The sequence below is a fragment of the Thermobia domestica genome, chromosome 4 (assembly GCF_964235325.1).
Source record: "Thermobia domestica chromosome 4, izTheDome1.hap1.1, whole genome shotgun sequence".
NCBI lineage: Eukaryota > Metazoa > Arthropoda > Insecta > Zygentoma > Lepismatidae > Thermobia > Thermobia domestica.
In genome coordinates, this window is record NC_137457.1 from 293,996,571 (window position 1) to 294,009,579 (window position 13,009).

At 34.6% G+C, this 13,009-nt stretch overlaps 1 protein-coding gene across 10 annotated transcripts in view; it reads right to left on the minus strand.

The window, feature by feature from the left end:
• Positions 1–13,009, minus strand: part of LOC145684190 (KICSTOR subunit 2-like) — a 78,841-nt gene that overhangs the window by 61,948 nt on the left and 3,884 nt on the right. For 4 of the 10 annotated variants that reach the window (XM_081756210.1, XM_081756214.1, XM_081756211.1 and 1 more), the window contains exons 2-5: positions 9,818–9,912; positions 7,915–8,058; positions 6,988–7,136; positions 2,470–2,607 (exon numbers count right to left, since the gene is read on the minus strand). In XM_081756210.1, the coding sequence (XP_081612336.1) occupies positions 2,470–2,607; positions 6,988–7,136; positions 7,915–8,058; positions 9,818–9,912 (526 nt within the window). Of the gene's footprint in view, positions 1–2,469; positions 2,608–6,987; positions 7,137–7,914; positions 8,059–9,817; positions 9,913–10,155; positions 10,314–13,009 lie in introns of all 10 variants that reach the window. The other 6 variants (XM_081756219.1, XM_081756216.1, XM_081756215.1 and 3 more) reach the window with 5 other exon arrangements.

Here is a 13,009-nt window from a genome sequence, read left to right on the forward strand (position 1 = left end):
CCAACAGTAACACTATGTATTCATTGTATAGAACTGTGCTATACAGAAGAATAAATAAAACCGTTTATCTTTGGTGTGGCTTTGCAAGGGCGCCTTACGTAAAGGGCGCACTGTATCTTTCACGGGTCCTTTACCAACAATAACACTATGTATTCATTGTATAGAACTGTGCTATACAGAAGTATGAATAAAACCGTTTATCTTTGATATGGTTTTGAAAGGGCGCCTTACGTAAAGGGCGCACTGTATCCTTCACGGGCCCTTTAGCAACAATAACACTATGCATTCGTTATATAGAACTGTGCTATACAGAAAAATAAATAAGACCGTTTATCTTTGATGTGGTTTTGCAAGGGCGCTTCACGTAAAGAGCTCACTGTATCCTTCACGGGTTCTTTATTAACAGTAACACTATGTATTCATTTTATAGAACTGTCCCATACAAAAGAATAAATAAAACCGTTTATCACGGGGTCTTTATCAATAATTGTAAGAATTTATTATAAAATATGTACCTTTTATGTATAATGTGATATTTCGGAGGGCGCACCGGGACATGTCCCGGTGTCCCGGTGGGCCAGCACGGGCCTGATTATTATACAGTTGCAATCAAAGAAAAATTCTAAATATTGTTTCGTTCTAATAATGTTTACTATTGATAAAATACATCGAAATGCCGTACTTTTTTGTGGGGCGGGGGGAAAGCGTTATACAAACCGCGCGAGAGGCATTTTTGAAATCAGAAGTATGTCTGGTATCTATTTATGTATAAATGGGTCTAAGTGGACTCAAATAATTCGTATTTTTATTCACTTTTCGTACTGATACGCAAATTAAGTCGTCGTATTTCTTTAACTTGGAATAATAAAAGTCGTAGAGAACTAACTTGGACTAAATTAGTTCTTTGTACTCTGCAGTATTTTGAAATTGTCCATATGTAAATCTGTATAATGGTTTCACTTTTTCAACTATTTATCTTTTTGTCCTTCTGAAATGACTCTTGACAATTATATTAACAAGTATGTAAAGATCAGTACGACGTATTTTTATCAGGAGTCCTTCGTGAGTGAGTCGGCAGACGTATCGCAGTTGTGGTTAATTAATCCCGGCTTCGAGTCCAAATGAAGGACAGTTTCCCTCAGATGTAAGCCGAGAAGCGGTAGGATTTACTTTAAGCGTATGTGACCCCTTCCAACATAACTCGGTTGTTGCATAATAACACCAAGGCGAAACAAACTTATTTCTGTCCATATGTGATGATAAATACATAGAGCAAATTATTTAAACCAAAAAAAAACCTGGTTTAAATAAAAAAAAGACGGGTTTAAAGCAAAAAACCTGGTTTTTTGTTTTTTTTTTTTTCAATAAAAACCATGGCTTTTGCCAACCCTGATCGCTATAGAATACGAACTGTATTAGACTGCAAGAAGCAGTTTTCTGCTATCAATTAAGCATCTCATGTTCCAACTCTACTAAAACCGAAGGCGGTACAAATCTAATACCACTTCAAGTTTCAATATTAGGATTAGGATTACGAATTAGATTTCTGGGCCTTTCGGTATCTATGGCCATGTTAGCCCGTAATGAATGAGGGATGACGTCCCTCGGCGATCACACTAACCGCGGAAAGGGAAGGAGAAAAGAAAGCGGCCTGGGACCTGTATGTTAGGCATTGACCTATCTTGACATTTGCCTGGCGTAAATGAGGAAACCCCAGGAAAATCTCACTCAGATGGCTGGCTTGGAAAAACTTTTACACTTTTTTGACCGAGTATCCCAACTGGGAATCGAACCCGGAACCGCTCGCACCAAAGACGAGACCGTTAGCGACTACGCTACGCGTCAAGTTTCAATATTAATTGGGAAAATATCACGTCATATAAATTAACTCCTTCATGTAATGTACATCTGACAAGGCTCTTTGTTCCATATTGAAGTTATACATCACAGAATTTAATTTTTACAAAGCAAGGAACATTTAAACAAGATTTTTAGAAGAAATCAATACAATGAAGATATTACAATTGTAGTGCATTTCAAAAAGAAAAGAGAAAAATATTTTTCACATATAAATCAATGACCTGAAAAAGAAAGATTGCAGGTATTCAACACCGTTAAAGAGAACAATATGTTTCACATATAAATCAATGAACTGAAAAAAGAAAGATTGCAGGTATTCAACACCGTTAAAGAGAACAATATATTTCACATATAAATCAATGAGCTGAAAAAGGAAGATTGCAGGTATTCAACACCGTTAAAGAGAACAATATGTTTCACATATAAATCAATGAGCTGAAAAAAGAAAGATTGCAGGTATTCAACACCGTTAAAGAGAACAATATTTTTCACATATCAATGAGCTATAAAAGAAATACTGCAGGTATTCAACACCGTTAAAGTTATCTAAGTCACTATGAAGCATACAAGAGTATTCTTTTACTGCAAGAGTAAGAGAGGACTTCTTACCTAAACGCAGCCTTCACTGAAGTTAGTACCATGTGAGGAAAAGACAGTGCATGTCTGCTAAATATGTCTTCTATCTGATTGAAGAGTTCTTCGTATTTCATTTGTTTCCCAGTTCCCATTATTTGCATTTTCTCATAGCTATAACCAGTTTAGGAAAACAGAACACAAAAATACAAGAAAATTACACACATGTCCCAGTAGAAATTGCTAAATATTATCTAACAACTTTACATATATTTCATGTGTAAAGAATTTCTTAGTTATGCCTTGTCCTCTTATGTAATTATCTATACTAATACATTAAAACTTTTAGTATGTAAAGTATGTATATTTGGTTATCAATAGTTCAGAAACTATAAATGAAATTTCACCAATGCTCTATTTGAATTTTGGTATGGCTATGGGTCATGTTGTAATTTCATGCAAAAGTTCAGTGTCACAAGAAGTGGAGCAAAGCATGCGAAAAAGCTTAGTAGTAAATGGAAAAATTTTATAGTTACATGTTTCTTCTGAACAGTTGGATATAAAGATACGACATTTTGTATATGAAGATACAAAGGGTTGAGATGCGTATATGTATCCAAATTTCAACCCTCACCCATTCACACAGTATGGATCTCATTGGGTTTTTTAAAGGTCAACAGACAGGTACAATCTTGCACTACTGTTTCGCTAGAGTAACTATATGGTGTGAGCATCATGGCTCGCAAAATTAACATATTTTTGGGAAGAATATATTGGAAAATTTTTCCATGCCAAATTTTTTGTCCAAAATTCAAAAACAGAAGAAAGAAGATGGAGGAAGCACCCATAGCATTTACTACTATCAAGAACATTCATTCATTTATTGTTTATTCATCCATGTCGTACATTATTGGTCAGAGACCAGTACATAGGACTTGTCAAATAATAAGAAGACATTTCAATATAATTGATTTACATTATTTTACAAACTATCACTCAAGTATTCATTAATATGATAATACATTTTGTTACACAAAAAATTAAATAGTTCGTTTTTTAAATTTCGTATGTTTTTGATATCCTTCAAATAACTTGGGAGCTTATTAAACAACTTAGCGGACATAGGAAGAACACTTCTTTTGGAAACCAAGAGGTTCCAGTAATTAATTCATCCAATAAGCGGTGTCGAATGTTGCTGTGCAGTGTAGAGACTCCAAGAGTGTCTCAGAAGTTACGTCGAATGGCCCTTCAGAGAACCTTCCTAGAGACATGTGATGCCATATGGCAAGGCATGTTCCAGGGAACTGTGAACCGCATCTTGCGCCACCAATTAATCCTGCAGAAGATATTTAAGGGTCGGGGATATGACCTAAGTGAGGCCCATCTTGGGACAGAAATATCAACTGCAAACACGTCAATGGGCGCTATTCGTCCAGTGACAAGCGGAGGTTCGTCGCTACGTTGAGTGAAGCTTGAATTTATCTATCTGAGTGTTGTAAAATTAGGATATGAATTACATTTCGTCCGACCAAAATTTCCGTCCACAATTTAACTCTCATCGCAAGGCAACTTTTCCGAAAGCATTTATGGTCAGCGTATATGACTGCTGTTTTTATAAAAAGGCCTTGTGTCCATCTTAAACATAAATTAAACATAACTTTCTTACAAGGCTGTCTGTATTCTTTATTATAAATTAACGAGAAAAGTAGAATATAAGGACAATATACGGTTAAATTTTATTTATATGTTTTTCAATATTCACGTAGTTAATTAGTAATCAATATTCAGGTAGAAAATTTAGTATTCAATATTAGGTAGAAAATTTCTATATTTAGATAGTTAATTAGTATTTAATTTAGTTAATATATATTAAAAAAATATAAAGATTGGGTAACAATGTATTATTTCTGTTAAGAGTTTAAAATTGTCACAACAATGGGCATATATTTTGAATTTTAATGAAAAAAATGATTCTTGATTGGTAGAGATAACAAATTATGTTATGTTATCTATGATTTCAGTTGAAATAGTAGTCTGAAGAAGGAAGTGATATACTTCCGAAACTGTTACATTTCTCGTTAATTTATAATAAAGAATACAGACAGCCTTGTAAGAAAGTTATGTTTAATTTATGACTGCTGTCATGGAGGTTCACTATTTATTCTTCAGGTCTTAAAAACTGTAACATCAACTCTGCATATGATCAGCAACATATACTGATATCTATTTATGCAGAAGACTTGCCTCATCTGTTTAGAAATACCATAAATAAATTCGTTTCTATCAAGACAAAGCTTCACAATTATATTTTACTATCCACAGACTTTTGTAACGAATTGAGACTATCACTTGTAACACGGTCATCCGTGCCACCCTATGGATTTCTAAAATTTGATCTCCTAGAGAGAGTACTTTTCCTCGAGTCGTACCATCACTCTTCAGGGGCTATGGAAAATCTGTAAAGGGAAATGGCAGATTCCTCTTCCTGTGTTTCATAGAAGCCTTCTACAAAGAAAACTGCTATACAGGACAACTGTTAAGACATAAGGGGGTCATATTGAGGTGCCGTGCGTTAATTTCGAGTTCAAATTAGGACACTTAAGTATATATGCGACTCAGCCCTCTGTATATGATACACAGAATACAAATATTCCATTTACTTGCAATAATTTTGGAAATTCCATCCCGAAGAGAAAGAGGGCAGGAATATGGAACTATTATTACTATCTTCTGAACTTATGGGTAGTCACGGAACCTGATATATGACGGATTTTTCATATCTTATTCACTTAAAAGAACTTCTTACAAATCAGCAGTCATTAAATGCATTTAACAACACTAAATTCACCAGCAGGGGAAGTGGTTTCTGGGCTAAGAGTCTTTTAATTTTCAAAATAATAGGACCCTAAAACTCCCGATTTCTAACGGATATGACAGAATTCTCACTTCTGTCGGACATGTTTACAGCTCACGACTCGATAATTTGGCCCCAAAAAAGGAGTTTTGGGTGAACTATACTACATACTACAGTGAAATGTTCCTTCTTTCCGGAAAGAACTTTTTCCACTGCTGATGAACTTCAAATAAGCTGTCATACATGGTCAAATACATTGCCGGTAACAGAATATAATGAAGGTATAGAAAAATTGGTTTAGCGCTACGATAAGTGATTGAAGATGTATAGTGAATATGTTGAAAAGTAGAGTGAGGATGATAAGTGATTGAAGATGTATAGTGAATATATTGAAAAGTAAAGTAAGGATGATAAGTGATTGAAGATGTATAGTGAATATATTGAAAAGTACAGTAAGGATGATAAATGATTGAAGATGTATAGTGAATATATTGAAAAGTAGAGTGAGGATGATAAATGATTGAAGATGTATAGTGAATATATTGAAAAGTAAAGTAAGGATGATAAATGATTGAAAATGTATAGTAAATATATTGAAAAGTACAGTAAGGATGATAAGTGATTGAAGATGTATAATGAATATATTGAAAAGTAAAGTAAGGATGATAAATGATTGAAGATGTATAGTGAATATATTGAAAAGCAGAGTGAGGATGATAAGTGATTGAATATGTATAGTGAATATGTTGAAAAGTAGAGTGAGGATGATAAGTGATTGAAGATGTATAATGAATATATTGAAAAGTAAAGTAAGGATGATAAATGATTGAAGATGTATAGTGAATATATTGAAAAGTAAAGTAAGGATGATAAATGATTGAAGATGTATAGTGAATATATTGAAAAGTAGAGTGAGGATGATAAGTGATTGAATATGTATAGTGAATATGTTGAAAAGTAGAGTAAGGATGATAAGTGATTGAAGATGTATAGTGAATATGTTGAAAAGTAGTGTACGGTATGATAGGTAATTGAAAATGTATATTAAAAATCTTGAAAAGAGTAAGGTATGATAGATGATTGAAGATGTATAGTGAATATGTTGAAAAGTAGAAATGAAATGAAATGAAATCTTTAAGTTTTACGTTTCACGATTATGCAGGCTAGACTAAAGGAGACGATAATGATGAGAAGAGAATGAAATGGTCGAATGAAGAAAGTGAGAGGAAAAGGGAGAACCCCGAGAAAACTCACGCACACGATATTTGTCCACTACAAAGTTTACTTGGCGCGAGCTGGGATCGAACCATGGACCCCATGCACCTCCGGTATGATAAATGATTGAAGATTATAGTGAATATGTTGAAAAGTGCAGCAGGGCATTTAGTTTCTGTACCGCAAACTCTTGCATCATCATTTGTCACCTATATTTCACGCAAAAACGATTCTCTTTCTCTGAATGACCCACGTTTTCTTGTTGATGAAGATATACTTAAATAAGGGCAATTCCATATTAGCACACAGACACTTTACGTAAAATCCTGGCTGAATATTAAAATGATCGAAAGCACAAACAACATGTCGTTTAGCAAATGCGATCTTCACAAAACCAAGAAGTATTCCAACATGATTCTTTCACATCCAATGTAATACTACTCCTACTATAACCAGAAACCAAACGACCACATGTAAAAGGATACAAATCAATAAGTTCCATCCTAGCGCCTAGATACTGGCTTAACTCGCCTGCTACAGTGGTTACAGTCCTATCTGATCCGAAAAGCCTGGTGCCTTCTTCCATGCGACGAAACTCACATCTCAGTGAATCGTAAACAGCTCTCAGCGAGTTCTGTAACAGAAAGTCACAACATTTAGAACTGAGTCTTTGAGCTAGTTATACAAGCAAAATTTAACCTTGGCTTAACTAGGGATAGAATTTTACACTAAAATATGAAAAAGACCTATCGGTAAAAATTACAATTTTATCACAAGCTGAGAGAGTTGATAATTGAGTTAATGATTAGTTTAACGTCCCCTTGAGCAGCGAGGCTATATGAGATGGGACTTACTGATTAACGTGGAATCCTAACCACATGAGCTCCCGCCGGGAATCGATCCCGGGTCTCGCACGCCAAAGGCAAGTACGCTAACCACTTAGCCACGAAGAAGCTCTCACAAGCTAAGAGAAGAAAGCCTGTATACAAGAATTACTACACTAGTTGGATAAGTTTGCATTCCTTAGCTTGCAACGATAAAATTGTAAATTCTATCGACTTCACCCAAGAGCCGCCACTGTGTATGACAAAGTAAAAAAAAAAATGAAATGAAATCTTTAATTTTTACGTCCCACGGTTATGCCGGTTAGGCTAAAGGAGACGGTGATGATGAGAGATGAGTGAAATGGTGGAATGAAGAAAGTGGGAGGAAACGGGAGAATCCCGAGAAAACCCACGAGCACGGTGTTTGTCCACCACAAAGTCCACAGGGCGCGAGCTGGAATCGAACCAGGGACCCCAAGCAGCGGAGGTGAACGCTCTACCACTGAGCCACCGCGCCCTCCTGTGTGACAATATAGTTTCTCGTAACTACGACACTTTTAATCATTATTTACAGAAAATTTAACTTACATCTTTCCTTAGGAATCCTTTATTCTTCGTAGCGAAAAAACCAAGGTCTAAGTAGGATCGTTCGGCTGCTGCCACTTGAGTTAAGTACTGCAGAAAATAACTCCACGACGATGACTGACCTCGGAGAGAATCTCGCTCACGATCCTACAAATAATCATTTAAAATAAAGAAACACCGCATCACTATTATGTCCACCAAAAACGAGGAAGATCTAATAAGCATGTATCGAAAAACGAGTCTTTTCCAGTCTCTAAGTTACCAAAAGTTGAAATAAATAAGTAAATCCTTCAGCTTGAAAACTGTGAAATCTATGAAGAAAAAAAAAAAGAAGAAGAAGAAGAAGAAGAAAATAATCGAGAAATTGGAAAATTATGAACAAGTTCTAAAAGTCTTCTCTCAATATCCGTATTTTAGAATCATGCAGCAAAAGTAATGAATAAGGCACAGTACAGAAAGGATTTCCAGTGGTTACTGAACTTACAAAATTAGTTTCGTGCGTACTGTGCTGTACTCCACTGCACAATTCGCGAACATGGATATTTTGATACAGAATTTATACTAGTTCGAGCATTATCTTTTGGAATGAAAATAGTCCCCAAAATTTTCAAGATATGGTATTTTTGAAACGAATATTTCACCTTTAGGCTGCAAATAGCTCTGAAAGGAGTTTCTCAACTCATATTTTAAAGAACTTTTTTTTCTTCCTTTATTTGAGTTTTCCCCTGAGTCTTAATATTTGATTGACCAACTAACAATTAGTTTCAAGAATTTATAATAGAAAATGTGATTTTTGTCTTTGGTTACACAACTATTTGGTTACAAGGCAACTTTCGTATTTTCCTTTCGAGAATGAAAAGGACGTACTTGTGTAGACAAGTATTCTAAAACTTGGCACAACCACTGAAACGGGCATTTACAGGTTTAATAAAACTACCATAGATGTTGCCAAGACTCCGAAAATCGATTCCAAAAAAATCTTTGCTATCTCTTACCTGTTTTTGCCTGATACTTGTCGACGAACGCACATAGCCATTCTGTAGATTCCCCATACTTATGCATAGCATAGTTTGAAAGTCTAAAACCTCAGCAGGTCAATGCAATACACAGGCCAATGAATTAACTTTAACATTCTCTTTTGAAATTAACAAAAATTTGGTTATTTACCAATACATCCACCCGTAGGAAAACTAAATATTCTCCAAAGGTATTGAACAACAAGCTATTTCCATCTTCAATGGTAAGATAACAAGGATAAAAATGGATGAGAAATATAGTATAGAAAAAGAAAGATATATCACCAAACAAATATATCGTGAGAGATGGATATTATACACAATAGATTAAAGAATCATTCCTTATTCATAAAAATACACCGGCTTTAAATCTCGACTCTGGCAACTTCATAAAATCTGACTACCTCTTGATGTATATTTTGGTTCTGACAACAGGGACGTAGCAGAGACACTGCGCTTCTTCCAACTCAACTTTCTTTCTTTCATCCACTGTGCTCCGCTCTCTGTTTTTAGTACCCATCTTTTACGTTATCTTAGTTTGGTGATATGTAGTCCTTTTCCCGTATCATATTTCTCTCATCCATTTTTATCCTTCTTACCTTACCATTGAAGATGGAATTACTTTGTTGTTCCGATACGTTTGGAGAATATTTAGTTTTCACACGCAAGGATATATTGGTAAGTAACCAAATTTTTGTTAATTTCAATCATCCTCTCATGCGCCTACATAATTTTAATTCCTTTTTCAACTTCAATCTTTTCTTTCATTAACACCGGTGGCAACACAAACAATTCAATACTTGATAACCGAAGATTTTGTGGCAGGTATGTCCTTACGATAAAAGAATTTACTGTCACACTAAAATAATGAATGTCCCAGGACAACTTACCACTAACTCCTTCGCTTTGTCGAAGCCGAGTTGTGAGACCTGCAAGAAGAAGGAACTCAAAAATTCCTCTTCGTGGTCCATGGCTGCTGCTCCAACTGGAAAGGATATATCTTTGTTTATAAAATCAATCCTCACAAAAGCAAACAATAATAATAAAATCATGCGAACCTACTCTACATTCACAATCATGCTTCTAAAGTAAAAAAGCCAAAACACTGGGGGATGCTAAAGCGGAATAAATATACAGCAGATTTAAGAATCTTATCATTTATATACATATGACTTTAAAAGTATAAGACAGAGATTTATACGGTTGCGTGCACCTAATTTACACCTACCTATTACTAAGCAATAATGTTACCAACTTTAACCTAAGTTAAAAAAGACATTACAGAAACGAAGGGCTATCTTTTTGTCATTTACATTTAATGCTCACTCAATTACGAAGTATTGTAGTGGATGTGAGTAGTGGTTGCGAAGTTGTGAAGTATTTCATCTGAAAGTAAAAGGTAAAGAAAACACGAATCAAGCATTTTACTATCATTACCTTCTAATCTGAAACAAAACAATGTTTATAGGTAGGGCTCGAAATTCTTTTTCTCACTTTAGGCGCCGGTTCTGAAAACCAGGCACCAGAACGATATATATCAAATTTGATACCCTACATGTTTTGGGCTTAAATTACAGTTGCTGAAGCTTTCCTCAATTACCCCTCAAAGAGCAATTGACGGCAATATAGGTGAAGTTTTGCAAAGCGCAAGTATGTATTTTTTGTCTATGTACACTCATGTCCAAAATAATTGTCGCATATCTATAACTGTCTTCTTGTAAGAATATAACTTGATAGTAATCTTGCAGGGTACTTTTAATAGGGATACTATGTGTATAATCTGGAAATGTATATTTGTGGTAAATTTCATAGGAAAAGAATTATAAATACGAAAATTAGAATGAATAAAATAAAATGTTGCTAAATGGACAAGAAAGTTTTATTTTCGTTTTATTGTTCTTATTTACTGCTCTTTTGACATGAAATTTATCATATACCTGTCTTTGCCGATTATACACATACTAACATTATAAGAAATACCGGGCAAATTCGTTGTCAAATTATATTCATTCAAGAACATATTTATAAGGATGCGACAATAATTTTGAACATTAGTGTACATACCTTGCAGTTTGAACATTGAAAGGAATAAAATCAAAGCAACATGTCTTGTGTACTCTTCTTCGATATATATATATATATATAGGGTGTTTCAAAACTACACCGACAACGTCCAGGAGGTGATTCCTGACACCAAGACAAGACAAAAAATATAAACCAATCTGAGCGCACAAATCCTTCCTTTCAGAGTTATAGTCTGCCGAAAACATGAAAAATGAACCTTAAAGGTCCATAGCTCCAAAACTAAGGGGTCTACCGTAGTCGGGTCACGACTTCACTTAGGAACTAATATGTGTGCTATCCAAATACACATGTTTCAGAACAATGCGGTACTCATGCAACAATTTTTATAGAGGGAGTTTGACTACGGACATGTGATTTGAAGTTATCACCAATTACCACTATATATCAGGCTACGGTAATTTCAAAACATTTAATAAACCTCTGGTGTTTTTATCTCAACACACATTTCCTAGAAGTCAAATATCAAGATACCCACCTATATTTCGATTATTGGGTTCTCCTTTCACATATAGAATCGAATCACTTACGTTACAAAGCAAGAATATCCAACCACTAAACCAACACTGGATTAATTACTGCTACTTAAGCTAATGACTCAACTCCATAAAAATAAAAAGGTATTATTTTTGTTACAACCTAGTGTATTTAAAATTATGAACATTGTGATATGATTTTGAATACACTTAGTTCGTAGCAAGGATAATATCTTTTCATTTTTATGTGGTTGAGTAATTAGTGTAAGTAGCAGTACTTAATCTAGTTTTGGTTTAATGGTTAGATATTCTTGCAGTCTGAAATAAATGATGCAGTTCTATGTGGCAGCAGAGTTCAATAACTGAAAAACTGAAATGTATGTGATCAATTTTATATCTGACTTCTGCGAGGAATGTTCCTTAGATAAAGACACCACAGGCTTATTAGAGGCGTCCAAACTATCGCAGTTTCATATATAAATAAGAATAATACGCAAGGTATGTTGATTTTATTCCTTTTATTATAGAAACTTTGAACTTTGTAAGGAATTTATTACAATTTGTTTTTATTAAATCAAAACACAGAAAAATCAAGAGATACTGGCAGGTAAAAATAGAGTATACTAAGGTCAGAAAAAGCTTGGCACCTAGCACCCGAAAATTTTCGAGCCCTGTCTATTAAGTTTTAAAAAATCTGAAAAATATGACATACTTTATTGACGATCATAATTTAAACAATACCAATTTATTTCAGATTAAAAAAATAATAACCTTTTTGATGTATTTCTAGAAGCTGAAATAGTTTTCAATATTTCGGAAAAATGAAATGAAATCTTTTAAAGTTTAAGTTTTATAGGTCCCACGGATATGCCGGCTAGGCTAAAGGAGACGGTAATGATGAGAAATGAATCAAATGGTGGGATGAAGAAAGTGGGAGGAAACGAAAGAACTCAGAGAAAAAACACGCACATGGTGTTTGTCCACCACAAAGCTCTCTTGGCGCAAGCAAGGATAGAACCAAGAACCCCATGCACTAGAGGTGAACGTTCTACTACTGAGCCACTGCGGTTCCTTCAATATTTCGGATACGTAACTGAGAATCCATTTTCAAGGACTATAGAAGCTTAAAATCCATTACGAAGTAAGATCTTCACATGCTTATATCTTCAGTATCAATGTTCATTTTAATTTCTATACGAAGTAACGTATTTTTGAACAACTAAATATTGTTTGAGGGTTTCAAAATACTTTTCATTCTTCCGTAAAATGATGATACGTGAACAGTGCACTTAACACAATTAAATTATTACCCTTACAGGTATATTTAAGTATTAATATCTACTGGCACTCCTCTTGATGAGGTCTTCTCTTTCCATCAAACAACAAATATGGAATCCATGTGAAGGATTTAGAATTTAGATTTCTGGGCTTTTGGCATCTATGCCTATTTAGCCCGTCAAGTTTGAGGGATGGCGTCCCTCGGCGAGCACACTATCCGGGGAAAGGGAAGGAAGGAAAGGGTCT